Genomic DNA, 14,032 nt, shown 5'->3' with positions numbered 1-14,032 from the left:
TGCTTATTTTGTCCATCCAAAAGTCCAACACAAAAAAAGCAGCAAATCCTTACATTTAAGAAACTGGAATTTGCAAATGTTTGACATTTTTGCATGAAAAAATATCTGAAATTATGAATTGTTATCTAACTAATCAATTAATCATTGCAGCCCTCTTCTTTACCTTGTGAAAAAATGATGGAGTTGAGGCTGATGAAGACCACTGAATAAGATCAAAAGCACTAAAACGGGTAATAACATTTATTAAATAAACATTATTAAATAAAATGACCTTCTTCTTAGATAGACTATTTTCTTGGTTACAAGTAGTTCAAGGAAAATAAAAACAAATAAAATCAATAAAAGTAAACGCAACAAAAATAAAAGATTATTTTCCCTGATGTGGTGAGTCGGAGCTCCTCCTGGGGGCGCTACTGAGCCTTCATGTTTGATACAAACCGCAATTAAAAAGAAGAAGAAGAGGACAGCAGCTGTTAGCTAGCTGGTTGAGTTATATTTACTCTGTGTCCGTCAACGAAAGACAGTATTTTTACGTTTTGTTGTTCAAGGGCATCGACATATCTGTGTTATAAAACGCTAATGGTGTGGAGTCGGGCTGTTTTATTTCTCTCCGTACTGAGTGGTGAGTATATTTAACATTATTGGAGGGGAAACTGTCACTGACAGCTAATGTAGCTAACTAACTAGCCGGCTAGCTTTACTAACTGACGTTAGCTGCCGGCAGCTGAAGCTGGCAGCCGTTCATCCGTCGTCTGCAGCTGCTCTTCATACTGACGACACTAACATAGCTAACATTAGCTGGTCATGTACGTGACATGAACTGGATGGACATTTTTGTCGTGTTATGATATCAGCTGTCAGGCTACTAATCTCTGGCGTTGCATTGTTAGACTGAGCTGTATGTGTTATTGTGTCAAAATCGGCAGGTGAATGATGAGGTGTATGTGTTAAACTGAACAAGTCCGCAGTCCGGCTCGCAGGATAATATGTGATTATGTTGCAAGATAAGTTTAACGTATTAAATTCCTTGTAGGAGAAGTAACAGAGCTCTTTTTCTGCGGTGTCCTTATGTAACATCTTATCATTGTTGCATCCCAAGTGCTGCCACCTTTGGTCAATGCAGCGTCTCACAAACCAAAAGAAAACAATACCAGCGAGGCACTTTTATGTAGCTATACGATTACTTGTAGGAATGCACGATGAGGATTTCTTTTTAGGTGACACTGATAACCAGGACATAAAATGAGCACCGGCCATCAGCCAAATGCTGGTAAAATATGCAGGTGGCTGCTGGTTATCTATGCAGCACTACCTTACATCAGTATAATGCTGTTTTCTCATACATTTTTCCTGCTGCAATTTTATTGTATTTTACAGCTCGAGTGTGTAAAATTTATGGGGATTTATCAGCAGAATATGGCTGAAATAGAACATAATATTTATATGTATGTTTTCATTGGTCAGTAATCACCTGACAATAAGAATTGTTGTGTTTTTTCCATGGAGGCCACCATGTTGAGCCGCCATATTTGTGCAATAGCTCAGAACGGGTCAAATCAAACCAAACGCTGGCTTTAGAGAGGGCCTTTCGTGTTTTGTGCAAGTTTTGTGGCCACTGAGGATCTCCTACCTGCTTGGAAGGGGAGAGTAACATTAGATGTTGGCAATCTGTAATCTCAGATTGCAGATTACAGGCTAGATGCCCCTAAATCTTGCCACTAGTCCTTCAAATAGAAGTTCATATACCTGTAGTTTATGCAAACCTGAGGGTAAAAAAAGGCTAAGAATAGACATAGTGAGCAAGTATGATGTTTCAGTATTCCACAATTCTGACTGAACCAAGTCTAACAGACATCACTATTGCAACAAAAATAAAGAGCAGTTCTCACTCTTCAAATGTTCATTATTTTTTTCTGTAATGTTAATGAAAGACAAATATACTGTGACTTTTAATTGAGCATTTTGCATAAAAAAGTCAATTAAATGCTTTGACATAATCTGTAAAATTAAATATTATTATTGCTGACATTTATACTGTAATTATTACAATAATTAATAATATAAATTTTGCATTATCTGCTGACAGTTTATTAGCTCCTGTATTCACTGTGCTTCCCTAATTACTTATGAAGAGGGGCTGTTCTGTCACTTACAGTAACAAGCTGGCAGCATATGAATATTGCAAATGTTAAACTTTTGTCACTGTATTACTAAAATACTTGGTATATCTAAGCTAACATCGCACTAATAAACTCTGTTCTGGAAGTGGTGGTATGGTAGAACACTGTTGCACTGGCTGGAAACTACAAACAGCATGCTGGTTAAAAGCATTATTGACAGACTGATCTATATGTTTATCAGTTGCTTCATTTGTTTGCAGCTTTAATCAGCTCAGCCAGTGTTGGGTAACATCTGTCAACATCAGAAATCCCTTACTTGGCCTGATGGTAAAGAAACCAACGTTAAACAGAAAAGTGAACTCTGCTCTGATGCTGAACGTGTCACCTCAGTACTGTACGTGCTGCAGACATTTGTAGTGTTGTAACTTGACCTGGAAGGTTGTTACTTATTTGACCCAGCATGACTCAGGCATGTATTGGGTCTATAAATAGAGCAGGTCTCCATTCTTGGGATCCTGTACCTCTGGCAAGGAGAAGGGACACACACGTGGTTGAAGTGGTTTAGAGTGACGTCCTGTGCAGCTAAATAGGATAAAATATGAAGCATCGTGCACGTACGTTCAGTTTTGTACACAGTCGGTCACGTATGTCCAGAAATGAGCAAGCTTAGCAGTTCGGTTCACAGTTTTTCCAACTCCAATCAAACAAATGTTTTGTTTGCCGTCATTAACAGCCTCGCCAGTGGCTTTAGTTTCAAGACATACTCCACTCCTGCAGGTTCCTATTACTCTTCATCGCAAACCTTATAGGCAGAAAGGCAGCTGTTCTACAAATAGATCTTTGTCACAGGAGACATTTTGATATGTCACAGAAGAAGGTGTGATTAATAACATTAATGATGAATGAAATCCATTTGGCTGACTGCCTAATGAGACAACACACTGAAAAACAAGCACTGTTAATGTTCTTAATTACACCTGTGATTTTCCTCTTATGATAAGTCAAAATGTCCCTTGTGAAAAAGGCCTATCTACAAACTGTCAGCTTTCTTTTGAAGAGCTTCTGTGGCCCAGACGCAACCAAGAGAAACAAACCAATAGCGTGGTTTCCAGTAGGATGCATGTCTGATTATTTTGTGAGTGTCCTGTTTTGAAAAACAAGATTCTTCATGTTTGTCTAAAATATGCCCCCAAATGCACTATGTTTAAGACCAGGGAGAGGTTGCAGCAGAGTGGTTAGTTTTCCCAAACTAAAGTTGTCGACAAAGTCATAAATACTTGAGTCAGTCACTTTTATTTCTATAGCCTAATATCACAAATCACATTTTTTTCCCAAGGGCAGTTAAAATCTGCACAGGCTAAATCCCCAAAAGAAAAATATTCTACACGTCAATTTTGAAACTATGCTTACAAAATTGTCTGTTTCAATGATGGACACAATGCTTCTACAGCAAAAAAAAAAAACTATAAAAAGTTATAACTGTGTTTTCATTAGTGTATAATTACATGAAAAGGTGGAATAATAGTTCTGCTGTCATTACCTTACAATGAGCTGGTTCATAAATTATCTAGAGGGTATGGGGTCGTCTTCTATACTGGCTGCCATGTTGCAGTGCCATGTTTCTAACAGCCCTGAACAGACAAATGAAATTCTGGCTCTGAATAGGCCCTTTTGCATTTTCCTGGAGTTTTGTGGCCACTGTAGGTCCTCCTACACACTTGGAAGGTGAGCATGAGACAAGGTGTTTATAATCTGCAAGCTCACTGCTAGATGCCACTAAATCCCACGCAATGGTCCTTTAAGTAATGTGGCATTACATGACATTGTTTTTTGACACATTCACTAGTTCTTGAACTGAAAAAGATGTTGTTTTAAGGACGTTTCAATGTTTATTTATCCTGACTAATGCTCTGTGGCTCCCCAGTGGTGCTAATAAAAATGACAGACAGACAGAAAGGTGACAGATTAAAGGAAAAAGCAAAACAAAGTGTCTTAGTAAGGTCATGACAAGCCTGCAGAACAGTTGCAGTGCTCCTTGGTATAAATTCCCCAAGTGCAGCTCTGCGATAGGAATGAACGTCATTCTTCCAGAGAATGTTTTCTCATTTGGTGTTTTGATAGCAGCAATGGAGAGCGCAGTCTGAAACACTGGTCTGAAATCTCCATGGGTTTGGGCTTGGGTTATCTGAACACTTTGAAGGCTATGATTTACAGAATTTTCACAATCATCAAACCAATTAGTGACCCCTTGTGACAGGTATAGTGGCTTTTGCATTAATTTAAGTTTCTCCACTCATTTGTGCAGGTATTTGTCACCTGTCTGCATGTGTTTGAATATTTCTTTGCTGGGTATTTATGCTATATATGCTGTTTTTAATAAGAATAAAAATGTAGCATTGCTTATCCTGCCAGTTCATCTCACAGGTTATTCTGACTTCATAACTTATATGTAAAAGTGCAGCTGTGTTCCATGATTTCTAGAGATAAACAACGCTGCAGCCCGCAGGGAGAGTTCATTTTCCCTCCAACTGACAGTCATGCGTCGTGTTACTTTCTGCCTACTTGAATTCATCCAATCTCTCCTCCTAAGGCTAACCACAAAAAAGGAAGCGATGAACTTCCAGGGCAGTCGGAGGCGCGGAGAGGATGGCATCGCCATGGTGATTGACTTCCTGCTGTCTAATGCCAGGCTGGTTCTTGGAGTTGGTGGGGCTGCCATGCTAGGAATTGCTACATTGGCAGTGAAACGGGTGAGTGTTTTTGAGGTTATTAGTGCCACATCAGGGTGTCGTTCATAGGCATTGCTCTTGGGAATACAAATTCTCTGAGTCTGAAAATCAGTAATGCTACACTCAAAAAAAGTCTGTCCATTGACTTTGGAAAGCAAATTTCTCTTTGGCACCAGACTGAATTTAATAGGCCTCATATCATTGTCATCATCTAAACCTGGCAAAGAAAATTAAAACAGTACGATGTTAAAACATTTTTATCATTTCAAGTGGATTTCTGTATGGTGGTAGAATAAATTGGAATCTACTGCTTCCTTGCCAACAGGAAATCAGTAAAAAAAATGCATTGAAAAATGTTCAGCATCATCAGGATGGTCGCGTTTGAATTTCCTTGAGACTGAAGTCATCTGAGATCAGAATTTGTTTGCAGGTTGTGGAAGTGTATACACTATGTTTGGGCAGTGCATTATCCGTTATTCACTGCACGCATGACTGCATGTTTACAACAATGTGTGTTTGTGTTCAGCTGATAGAGCGCGCTGGCCGTGCAGCCGATGATGAAAAGGTGGAGCAGAAGATGGCTGAGAGCTGGGAGGAGTTGAGTTTGGTTTCTGCTTCCCCCACGCTGCTCAAGAAGGGCATAGAGGGCGTGGTGATGAAACATGTTGCCAAGGCTGCCAGACAGCAGAAAGGTAGCAGTTTTTAATCAAATGACACAAACAAAAATATAACTAACACATAAAATTCATAATCTGTTCTTAATCTTGATTGTAATATCTCTGGTATTACTTGACACCTGTTTTAATCTTTTTCAATCAGCTGACCTGTGCCAACAACCTCAGATGTCCTCTCTGGAGGTGCAGTCTAAACCTGAGTCAAAGTCCAAGAGGCTCCAGCTGTGTGTCCTCAGTCTGCAGGTAAACTCTGACATTTCACCTCTGAGCTCTTGAAGGCAGAGATTATGCATTCAGTCAGAGCAGCTGCTGTAAGAGCTCTGCTCAGTGTTGGCTCATTCATTTATGCATGTGTAACATGTTTTGTAAAGCGCAGTGCTCAGGGGATACGCATTGTTATGCACTGGTTAGGCAGCGCCGAGCCCCGAGAGCCCTGCATAATCAAAATACTCAGTGCGCTTGTGCATCGGCTGTATAGAAGAAGTCAAACGAGCATGAAAAAGCTTCGAGTCAGTGTGCAGAACATCCGCATAGGCAGAAGTGTTGTGGATTGTTCTGTACTTACTACATGGAATAATTTGTTCAGTAAATGTTAGTAGAGCAGCCGCAAATGCATGAATGGACACAAGAGGGGATTTGAAACAATTGGATTCGCCTTTAAAGAAAGCTTATGCAAATTTGATCTTTTCTGAATAGCTGCACACCTTAATTTTCTATTCAGCATCTCTGGAAAGCTGCTTTCGCAATGAATACTGGGTAGTGTAGGCGTACCTGGGGAAAAAAGCATAAAATGAGATTTTTCTTGGCCTGTTCTTGGAATTTAAATTACATTTCTCTAAAGACAGGTCATGTTTAGGATTGGCCCAACATCCACACTTCACATGGGTTGGGCTTAAACTCTTATACTCTTACAACTCTTATACAGCTGTTAATGCAGCAAACACACTTGTTTTATGGCTGATGTTCAGCTTTCTAAATGCTGTTTTAACAACATGAACAGAATACACACAGCACTGGTCCACTGGTGTTTACTATACTCAACAAAAATACAAACACTTTTGTTTTTGTTCCCATTTTTTACAAGTTGAAGTAAAAAAAATCTAAGACTTGATTTTTGTATTTATTCTGTGCACACAAAAGATTGCCACAAACTTTGCCAGTCAGAGTCAGAGTAGGGCTGGCAATGACTTTGTCCTCATGGGAAATAAATTGGCATCTGTAGCCCTGTGTGAAATAGCCATAGTTTGGTGTCTAATGAATATCTTTTTTTTCAGGATAAAACGTCTGATTTTATAGGACAGCAGAGGATGTGACAGGAAAGGAGGAGAGAGATTGATGGATTGACACGCAGTACAAGATCACAGACAGGAGTCAAACCTGCAGCCAGCATCTTTATATGCCACATGAGCAAAAACAAAAGTCTATTTATATTTTTGTTGAGAAGTTTTCCTCCCCACAGCGACTTAAGAGGCGAAACGTCATCCTGTCAGTGATCTTAAATCTGCTTAGAGGCACAATATGACTTTGAATATTTCATTGCTCAAGAGATGGCTGTATGTATTCTCTCTGGAAGTGTAAAAACTTAACAGTATTTGTACTTCTCTGAAAGCTCCACATGCATGGACATGAGTAGAGTCACTGTCTGCCTGACTTGTTTTGTCATAACTTCACATGATCTGTTTCATTGGAAACTGTTTATGTTCAGGAGCGACTGCAGCAGTACTATAACACCAGGGCAGCTCTAGCTCCACATGAGGTCCAGAGAGCTCAGTCTCTTGCTCTTGATATTTGCACTGAGATCCAGGGCTTCCTGCACAGCCGTCATCCTGACATGCCCCTGGGAGAAATGAGCCTCGGAGGTTCTCTACTGGATGACCTGCAGGTACACACACACACACACACACATACACTATGTATTCGTTTCTAAATACACTTTTTTGCCCCGCAGTGATGTTGCATAACAAGATGATGAATGACACCTGGGTTTATTTGTGTGTGTGTGTTTAGGTGGTCAGCGCAGACCATGCATGTCTGCTGGTGCCTCTACAGCTGGAAGCCTCTCTGTGGCGGCTCGTCCCGGGAGAGGAAACACTGCTCACACACCCGCTGCACTGGATGGTCCGACGGGTCAATCTGGAATATTTTCCCAGAGGACGCAGCTACTGGGACAGGTGATCACACAGAGATTCAAAAAAACTTTCATTCTTTGAGTCTCTGTCTATGCAAATAAATCGGATCAGTTGGTGTAACTAGAAGATTATTACTGCTAATTAGCAAATATTACACTACAAACTTAAAGTGTATCAGTCAGTAAAAAAAAACAACTAAAACTAGGGCTGCAAATAACGATATTTTTGTTACCGATTAACATTTTTTCGATTACTCGATTGTTTTGTCTATGAAGCATTGAAAAAGATCAAAAAATAACCATCACAGAAGAAATGTTATGTTTGACCAAAAGTCGAGAAACACAAAATATTCAGTTCACTATGATATGATAAAGAAAAGCAGCAAATCATCCCGTTTAAGAGACTGGAATCAGAAAATGTTTAGCCTTTTTTTCAACTTCATTTCTTAACAAAATGTGTAATCGATTGTCAGCAGTTTTGGGCAAGTTAAATAATAGAGTTTACCAATTACTGTCTCTAAAAGTTAACAGTTACTAGGGAAAGTAACTTTATTTTCTTTTTATGTCTTTTTTTATCATTGTACCCATTGATACACCGGACCACCAGAGGGCAGCAATCACTAGTGTTCCTCTGTGTAAGCTGCACATTTACTGCCTATGGTTTAGAGAGCAGGACATAGTAGAAGAATAATACAGACTGTGTTGGGTGTACATGTTAAGCAAGCGTAGCTGCTGTAGTTAAAAATAATAATATGATGAACAGTTTATATTAAACTATGATGAAAAGCAAACTCACATTGCCTGAACTGTCTTGCACCACCGTACGGTCTGGTGATGTTCAATCATAGATCAGGGAATAGGCTGCGTTTGTCTGCTGTATCTGTAGTTCACTGTTTTCAAGATAAAAATAATGAGTAATGGGTCAATTTAAATTTCAGTAATAAAAAATATAGTTATTCTTATTTGCCACAAATGACCAGTAGGACTCAAGAATGAACTGATCAAATATTGGTGGTCAAAGGTCAAGGTCACTGTGACCTCACATCCATCCCACTGTCATGAACATGATCTCAGGAACACTTGGAGGGAATTTCTCATGTTATTTTGTAAAACTCCCAACGCTGATTATCCAATATAGTCACAGATTATTTTTCTCTCAATCAACTGATCATTTTGTTTTAAAAAGCTTCACACAATATTTCACACTAACATTGAATTAAACTGATACGTGTTTTGCAATGTGAGCATCAGCTCTTACAACTTAAAGAGAAGCAGCCGTAATAGACTTCCTCAAAAACAGCTGAAGGTATGCACTGAAACATTAGGCTGCAAAATTGAGCCATTTACCAAAAGCAGCCTCTCCTTGTGTCTTGAAGGTACCTGGTGGGTGGTTACCTGTCCTCTGAAGCGGTTGTGAGCATGTTTAATAAGGCCATCATGGAAACTATAAACTGGCCGTCCATCAGCAGCACTATGGACTGTCTCGTCAGACCTGTGCTGGGAGGACCAGACCTGAGACTGGAGATTCGGTACGTGTTGTTGTTTTTAATGGTGACAGTCAAATACAAATGTAGTGCTCGGTTTTTATGAGTGCAATACAATATGAGGTTTAGTTTAAAAAACAGTGACAAAACAATCAATTAAAGCTATAATATGTAAAAATTCAATTTAATGTCTAAAAAAGCTAGATGTATGCTATACATTTTATTGAGTTGTGTACTGACATTATCCCAGATGCATCTAACAATGGTCAAACCCAGAGACATCTGTAATTTATTCGCAGTAATGTTGCATGTCTGAATAACCACTAGTTACTAGAACATGTGGGAGAACACAGCATACGTCTGGTATGTCAGGGAATGTCAGATAGTTTTTTATCTGCAGCGGTGATTGTTAAATCACCTCCATTTAAATCCATTACATTTAAAGTCGTGCTCAAGAGCATTTAATGACGATATGAAATAAATTTAGACAGTTGTAAATATTTAACATGAAATGCTGTTAAATTGGACTAAATGCAGCTTATAGTCAAAAACTAATTTTTAAACTACACTCGATCTAGTTTTAGAATCTTAAAGTTGCTTCAGCTGCACCACAGTCATCAGAAATATTCACATCATCTCCAGCATGATAATTATAACTATGACAGGAATGTTTATCAGTGCGACTGATCACAACACGAGGAATGATAGTTTGTTGATTGATGTCTTATACAGATTAGTTTTATTTAAACAGTGATTACTACAGTAATGTACGGTAAACATTACAGTACAGGGGAACTGGCTGACAGCTGTCTTCATGTCCACAGAGTCACAGTGTTATAAAGAAGGACGATGTATGGATTTTATTCTGAGCTGAGGATGAATCCACACTGTCACAGATGACTGACTCTGTCCTCACACTGATCACAGATTGATCTGAAGAGTGATCACGTTAATTACAATACTTGGGTAGCAAACTCACGTCTAACGACTGTTTCTTAAGATGTAAACTTCTGCAGATTAATGCTGTCCGATGTGCTCTTTCATGAGGGAATGAACCAGTGTGTCAGACAGCTCTTTCAGGCTCTGCAGGAGGGGAGCAGTCAGAGAAACTCAGAGGTTGTGAACCCAACCTGCCAGCAAGCAGGTGAAATCAAAGTGAAATTAAAATCAAAGGCAGAATCACAATTCTCCCAGTACTTTTTTTTCCTCTCCACTGCTGCCTACATTCGGCATCCAAGGGAAAAAAAATCAACACTACAAAGACGACACAGCATAGCTTAATGTAATATATTTGATTTGATTTTGATCTTTTTAAAGAAGAATTTGAAAATTTAAATGACAGTTGTCAGGGCAAAGAACCAATTATATATGTTGATTTTACAATTCAAGACTCAATAATCTAACAGTGACATAGGCATCAGCACTTAAAAAATGTTTAAATTAAAAAATCTGATCAAATTGTGATACACCTAATGGTAACTGACCCAGAATTTAAGTTATCTGTCTTTCTGAAATGGAAAACCAAGACTTTCTTTCATCTCAGGCTTAACAAACGCTGAGTTTTTGCCAAATCTGCTTTCTGAAACAGGACTAAGATGACTGCCAATGTTACCCCTCATCTACTGGACATGTAAATAGTCAACCCACAGGACCAAGACATTTCTAACACAGGTTTAAACATGCTGTAAACTTGATGTGCTTTCTGTCTTTAATGGACTTTTATCTTACTGTAATCCTTTAGGCCTGGAAATGACAAAGAAGGAGCACAGAGCAGTGATCAGCCCCTGTTCATCACCATGTTGCCTCTGCTGCGGGAGGGCGACGTGGTTCTGACCGCCCAGCCCGAGCTCACCTCTCCCTGGGTCAACGCCTGGCACCTGTCGCTCTACCCCTGGGAGACTCAGCGCCTGGCTCAGCTCGACGCCGCTGATGACGGACGCCGCAGACAGACACTTAAAATCCTCAAAGGGGTGTGCAGGCTGAACCCCGCCCTGCGACCGCTCGAAGCCGCCCCGCTGGCCAATCTCATCCTGCACCTCAGTGACAGTGAGAGCGACTGGTCCGAGACGAGCCTGGACGTGAGATTCCAGCAGTGTATCACAGAGCTGATTGGCTATCTGGAACAAGGGGCGCTACACAGTTACTTCAAGCCAGCTGTCAATCTGCTGAGCGGCTTGTCAGAGGACCAGGTGGATCAGATGGGCTTCATGCTCTACTGCGCCGTGTCAGAGCCTGAAATACTGTTCATATAACACATCTCTCAAGCTCTGACACACACCGAGATCAGAGGAGTAATCGTCTATCACCCAAGGTGTTCTTCCCACTGCCTTCTCATTGGTTTATCTCCTCCATCCTGCTTTGATGCAAGGGATCAGGCTACGGTTACAGTGACAAAATGGCGGGCACCATGGACTAATGTCTACACTGGAGGAGGAGAGGCTAGAGGGAGACTGCAGGTGTGAAAGTGATAATCGAGCTAAACAAATCACTCCGAGGAAAGGAGATGTGCCAAGGAAAGAAGCTGAGGAAGTGTTTGTCAAAGGATGCTTCAGTATGTGCCTGATCGTAACTCCCTAAACACAGCACAGCCAAGTCTGCAGTTAAGTTTGTGTGATTATTAGTTTTCACAGCGTGTCAGTGATGGTCAGCATATCCATTAACAGCAGAGGAGGAGTGCGGTTTATCGCTTAAGTGGACACGTTCTTTGTCTTTCATTTGATGGCGTGTGCTCTGCATCATTTTCCTTAATCTCCTTTAATATACTCTAACTATGCAGAGAAAAAAAAACATAACCTGCTGAATACCATCAGGGTTTGTGCACTTATTAAACTACAAACTGGATTCCAAAAAAGTTGTGACACTGTGTAAAACTTAAGTAAAACAGCATGTGATCAATTTAATCCTTTTGACAATTGACAAGAACTGTACAAAGACAATATATTTGCTGTTTTACCTCAGCAACTTCATTGATTTTTGTGAGTATATGTTTATTCTGAAATTAATGCCAGCAACACGTTTCACAAAAAGTTTGGACGGGAGCAACAAAAGAGTGGGAAAGTTGTTGAATGCTTCAAACATCTATTTGGAACGTTCCACAGGTAAACGGGTTAACTGGTAACAGGTGATAGTATCATGATTGGGTCTTTCTCAAGTAAGGGCTGGGTGAAGTTCACCACTTTGTGAAAAGGATGTAACTGAATGGGCTCGGGAACACTATAAAACTGTTGTTGTTTTGTTGTTTTAATTTACGTTTTACACAGCGTCCCAACTTTTTTATTTTTACAATTGTGGTGTTAAACTCTTCAGTCTATTTGAGTTTGACTTATTTAACTCAACATGTATATTTTATTATACTGGAGGTTGAGGTGTGCAGTATTTTGTTTGTTATGTTTAGTGTCCGGTCTGTTGCCAATCTCATTTGGATAAACTAACCCCTTAAATTATGGCTAAACTTGCCTAATAATTTTATGCACTTGCTTTTACATACAGTGTGAATGGTGTGGGTATTTTCTTCAGTTGTGTTTTTCTTTTGCTGAGTGAAAGGAAATTGATTTTCTGTGATTGCATTGAAAAAACGTTGAAACAGTAAATAAAAATCAAAGTGTTTGTTTCAGTTCTCCCTCAGTTTCTCACATTTTCTTTTCTAACTCGAGAAAAATCAAGTGTTACAAAGAGAAGTCTTGAGGACAGTGTTGCATGTGAGTTTTTCATGCAGTCGATGAACAGTCGCAGTGTTTACCACTCTGCCATTAACTCTGTCACATTAGATACTTACTTAAGCTCTAGTTTCATGCAAATGTTGGTCAAAATGCTAAGATGATGTCATGTGAATCCCAGCTGATAATTATTACCATCAGCTGATATCCTGAACAACAGGAATAGATGACGACTACCAACATGTGACATGGACTTCTGTGTGTGCACAAGTTAGCTCTGTTCAAGTCTCTGTTAAAACAACACTGACATGCCCGTGTGTATGTTGAAAGAGATGGATCGCTGTAATTATTCCTCCTGGCCGAGGCGAGATCTGTTCCTTAAGTAATTCCAATGATGGAGGGCATCATTTTCAGTCCTCATTCAAGATGCATTCTAGCTTCAGCTGAAGTTTCAAATTGATATTTTATACAGAATAGCACTTAAAATGGGAGTCAAATTCCTTGTATGTTCACACATACTTGGCCAATAAATAAGTTTGACTGAATAAGGACAGAGGATTTTGTCTTTAGGAAGGGATCTCCTCAGGGCCAGTAAGAAGCAGAAAACAGGAGCTGGTATTACAGTGACCAGTAATGTTTTCATCGTACCAAATTAACATCTGAATATAGTTTTCAGATAGGTGTGAAAAAACGTCATCCCATCCTTTAAAGGTTCATCTGATATTTTCCTCTTACCTGTAGTTCTATTTATCCATCTAGAGAACACCAGCATCTGTTTCCAGAAACCATGATACTAAAAAACATTGACGCTCAAGATAATCCACAGGCCTTGTTGTGAGCAGTTTCATGTAGGAACTACTTTCTTTCAATGGGAAAATCTACCAGGACTAGCTGACGGCTGGTTTTCAGGTGAACATGTTTCAACAGGGCCCTGCTGAGGTCCGCTTCATTTTCAAATGTGGAGGAAACAAATATGTATGAGATTGCTTTTCTGTTCCATCGACAATGTGTTAAAGGATTAGAACACCACCTTGGCACCCTTTCACTGGTTTATAAGAGGTTCAGAAGTTGTATTGGTTTGTTAATTGTTATCACTGGGTTTAAGGTTTGGAGGTCACCTTGGAACTTGAAGTGGGAGTTTAAACAGGGGCTCTGACTGTTGCCAACACAACTTTTTCATCACTGTCGTGTTAGACGGGAAATATACTTGCTTTTAACTGTGTCCACATGTGTAAAATATG

General features: G+C 39.7%; 1 protein-coding gene across 1 annotated transcript; it reads left to right on the top strand.

The window, feature by feature from the left end:
- Positions 1 to 432: 432 nt before the first annotated feature.
- Positions 433 to 12,092, top strand: mief2 (mitochondrial elongation factor 2). The gene is made up of 8 exons (XM_084714949.1): positions 433 to 622; positions 4,711 to 4,870; positions 5,376 to 5,541; positions 5,669 to 5,766; positions 7,229 to 7,405; positions 7,531 to 7,694; positions 9,028 to 9,180; positions 10,877 to 12,092. Exons 2-8 carry the CDS (start codon positions 4,733 to 4,735, stop codon positions 11,385 to 11,387), a joined length of 1,407 nt encoding a protein of 468 aa, XP_084571075.1. The 5' UTR covers positions 433 to 622; positions 4,711 to 4,732; the 3' UTR covers positions 11,388 to 12,092.
- Positions 12,093 to 14,032: the final 1,940 nt, after the last annotated feature.

This window comes from Lutjanus erythropterus, chromosome 3, assembly GCF_056507025.1.
Source record: "Lutjanus erythropterus isolate fLutEry1 chromosome 3, fLutEry1.hap2, whole genome shotgun sequence".
Lineage (NCBI taxonomy): Eukaryota > Metazoa > Chordata > Actinopteri > Lutjaniformes > Lutjanidae > Lutjanus > Lutjanus erythropterus.
The sequence above is the reverse complement of the archived record's forward strand: the minus strand, read 5'-3'. Positions and strand labels throughout refer to the sequence as shown.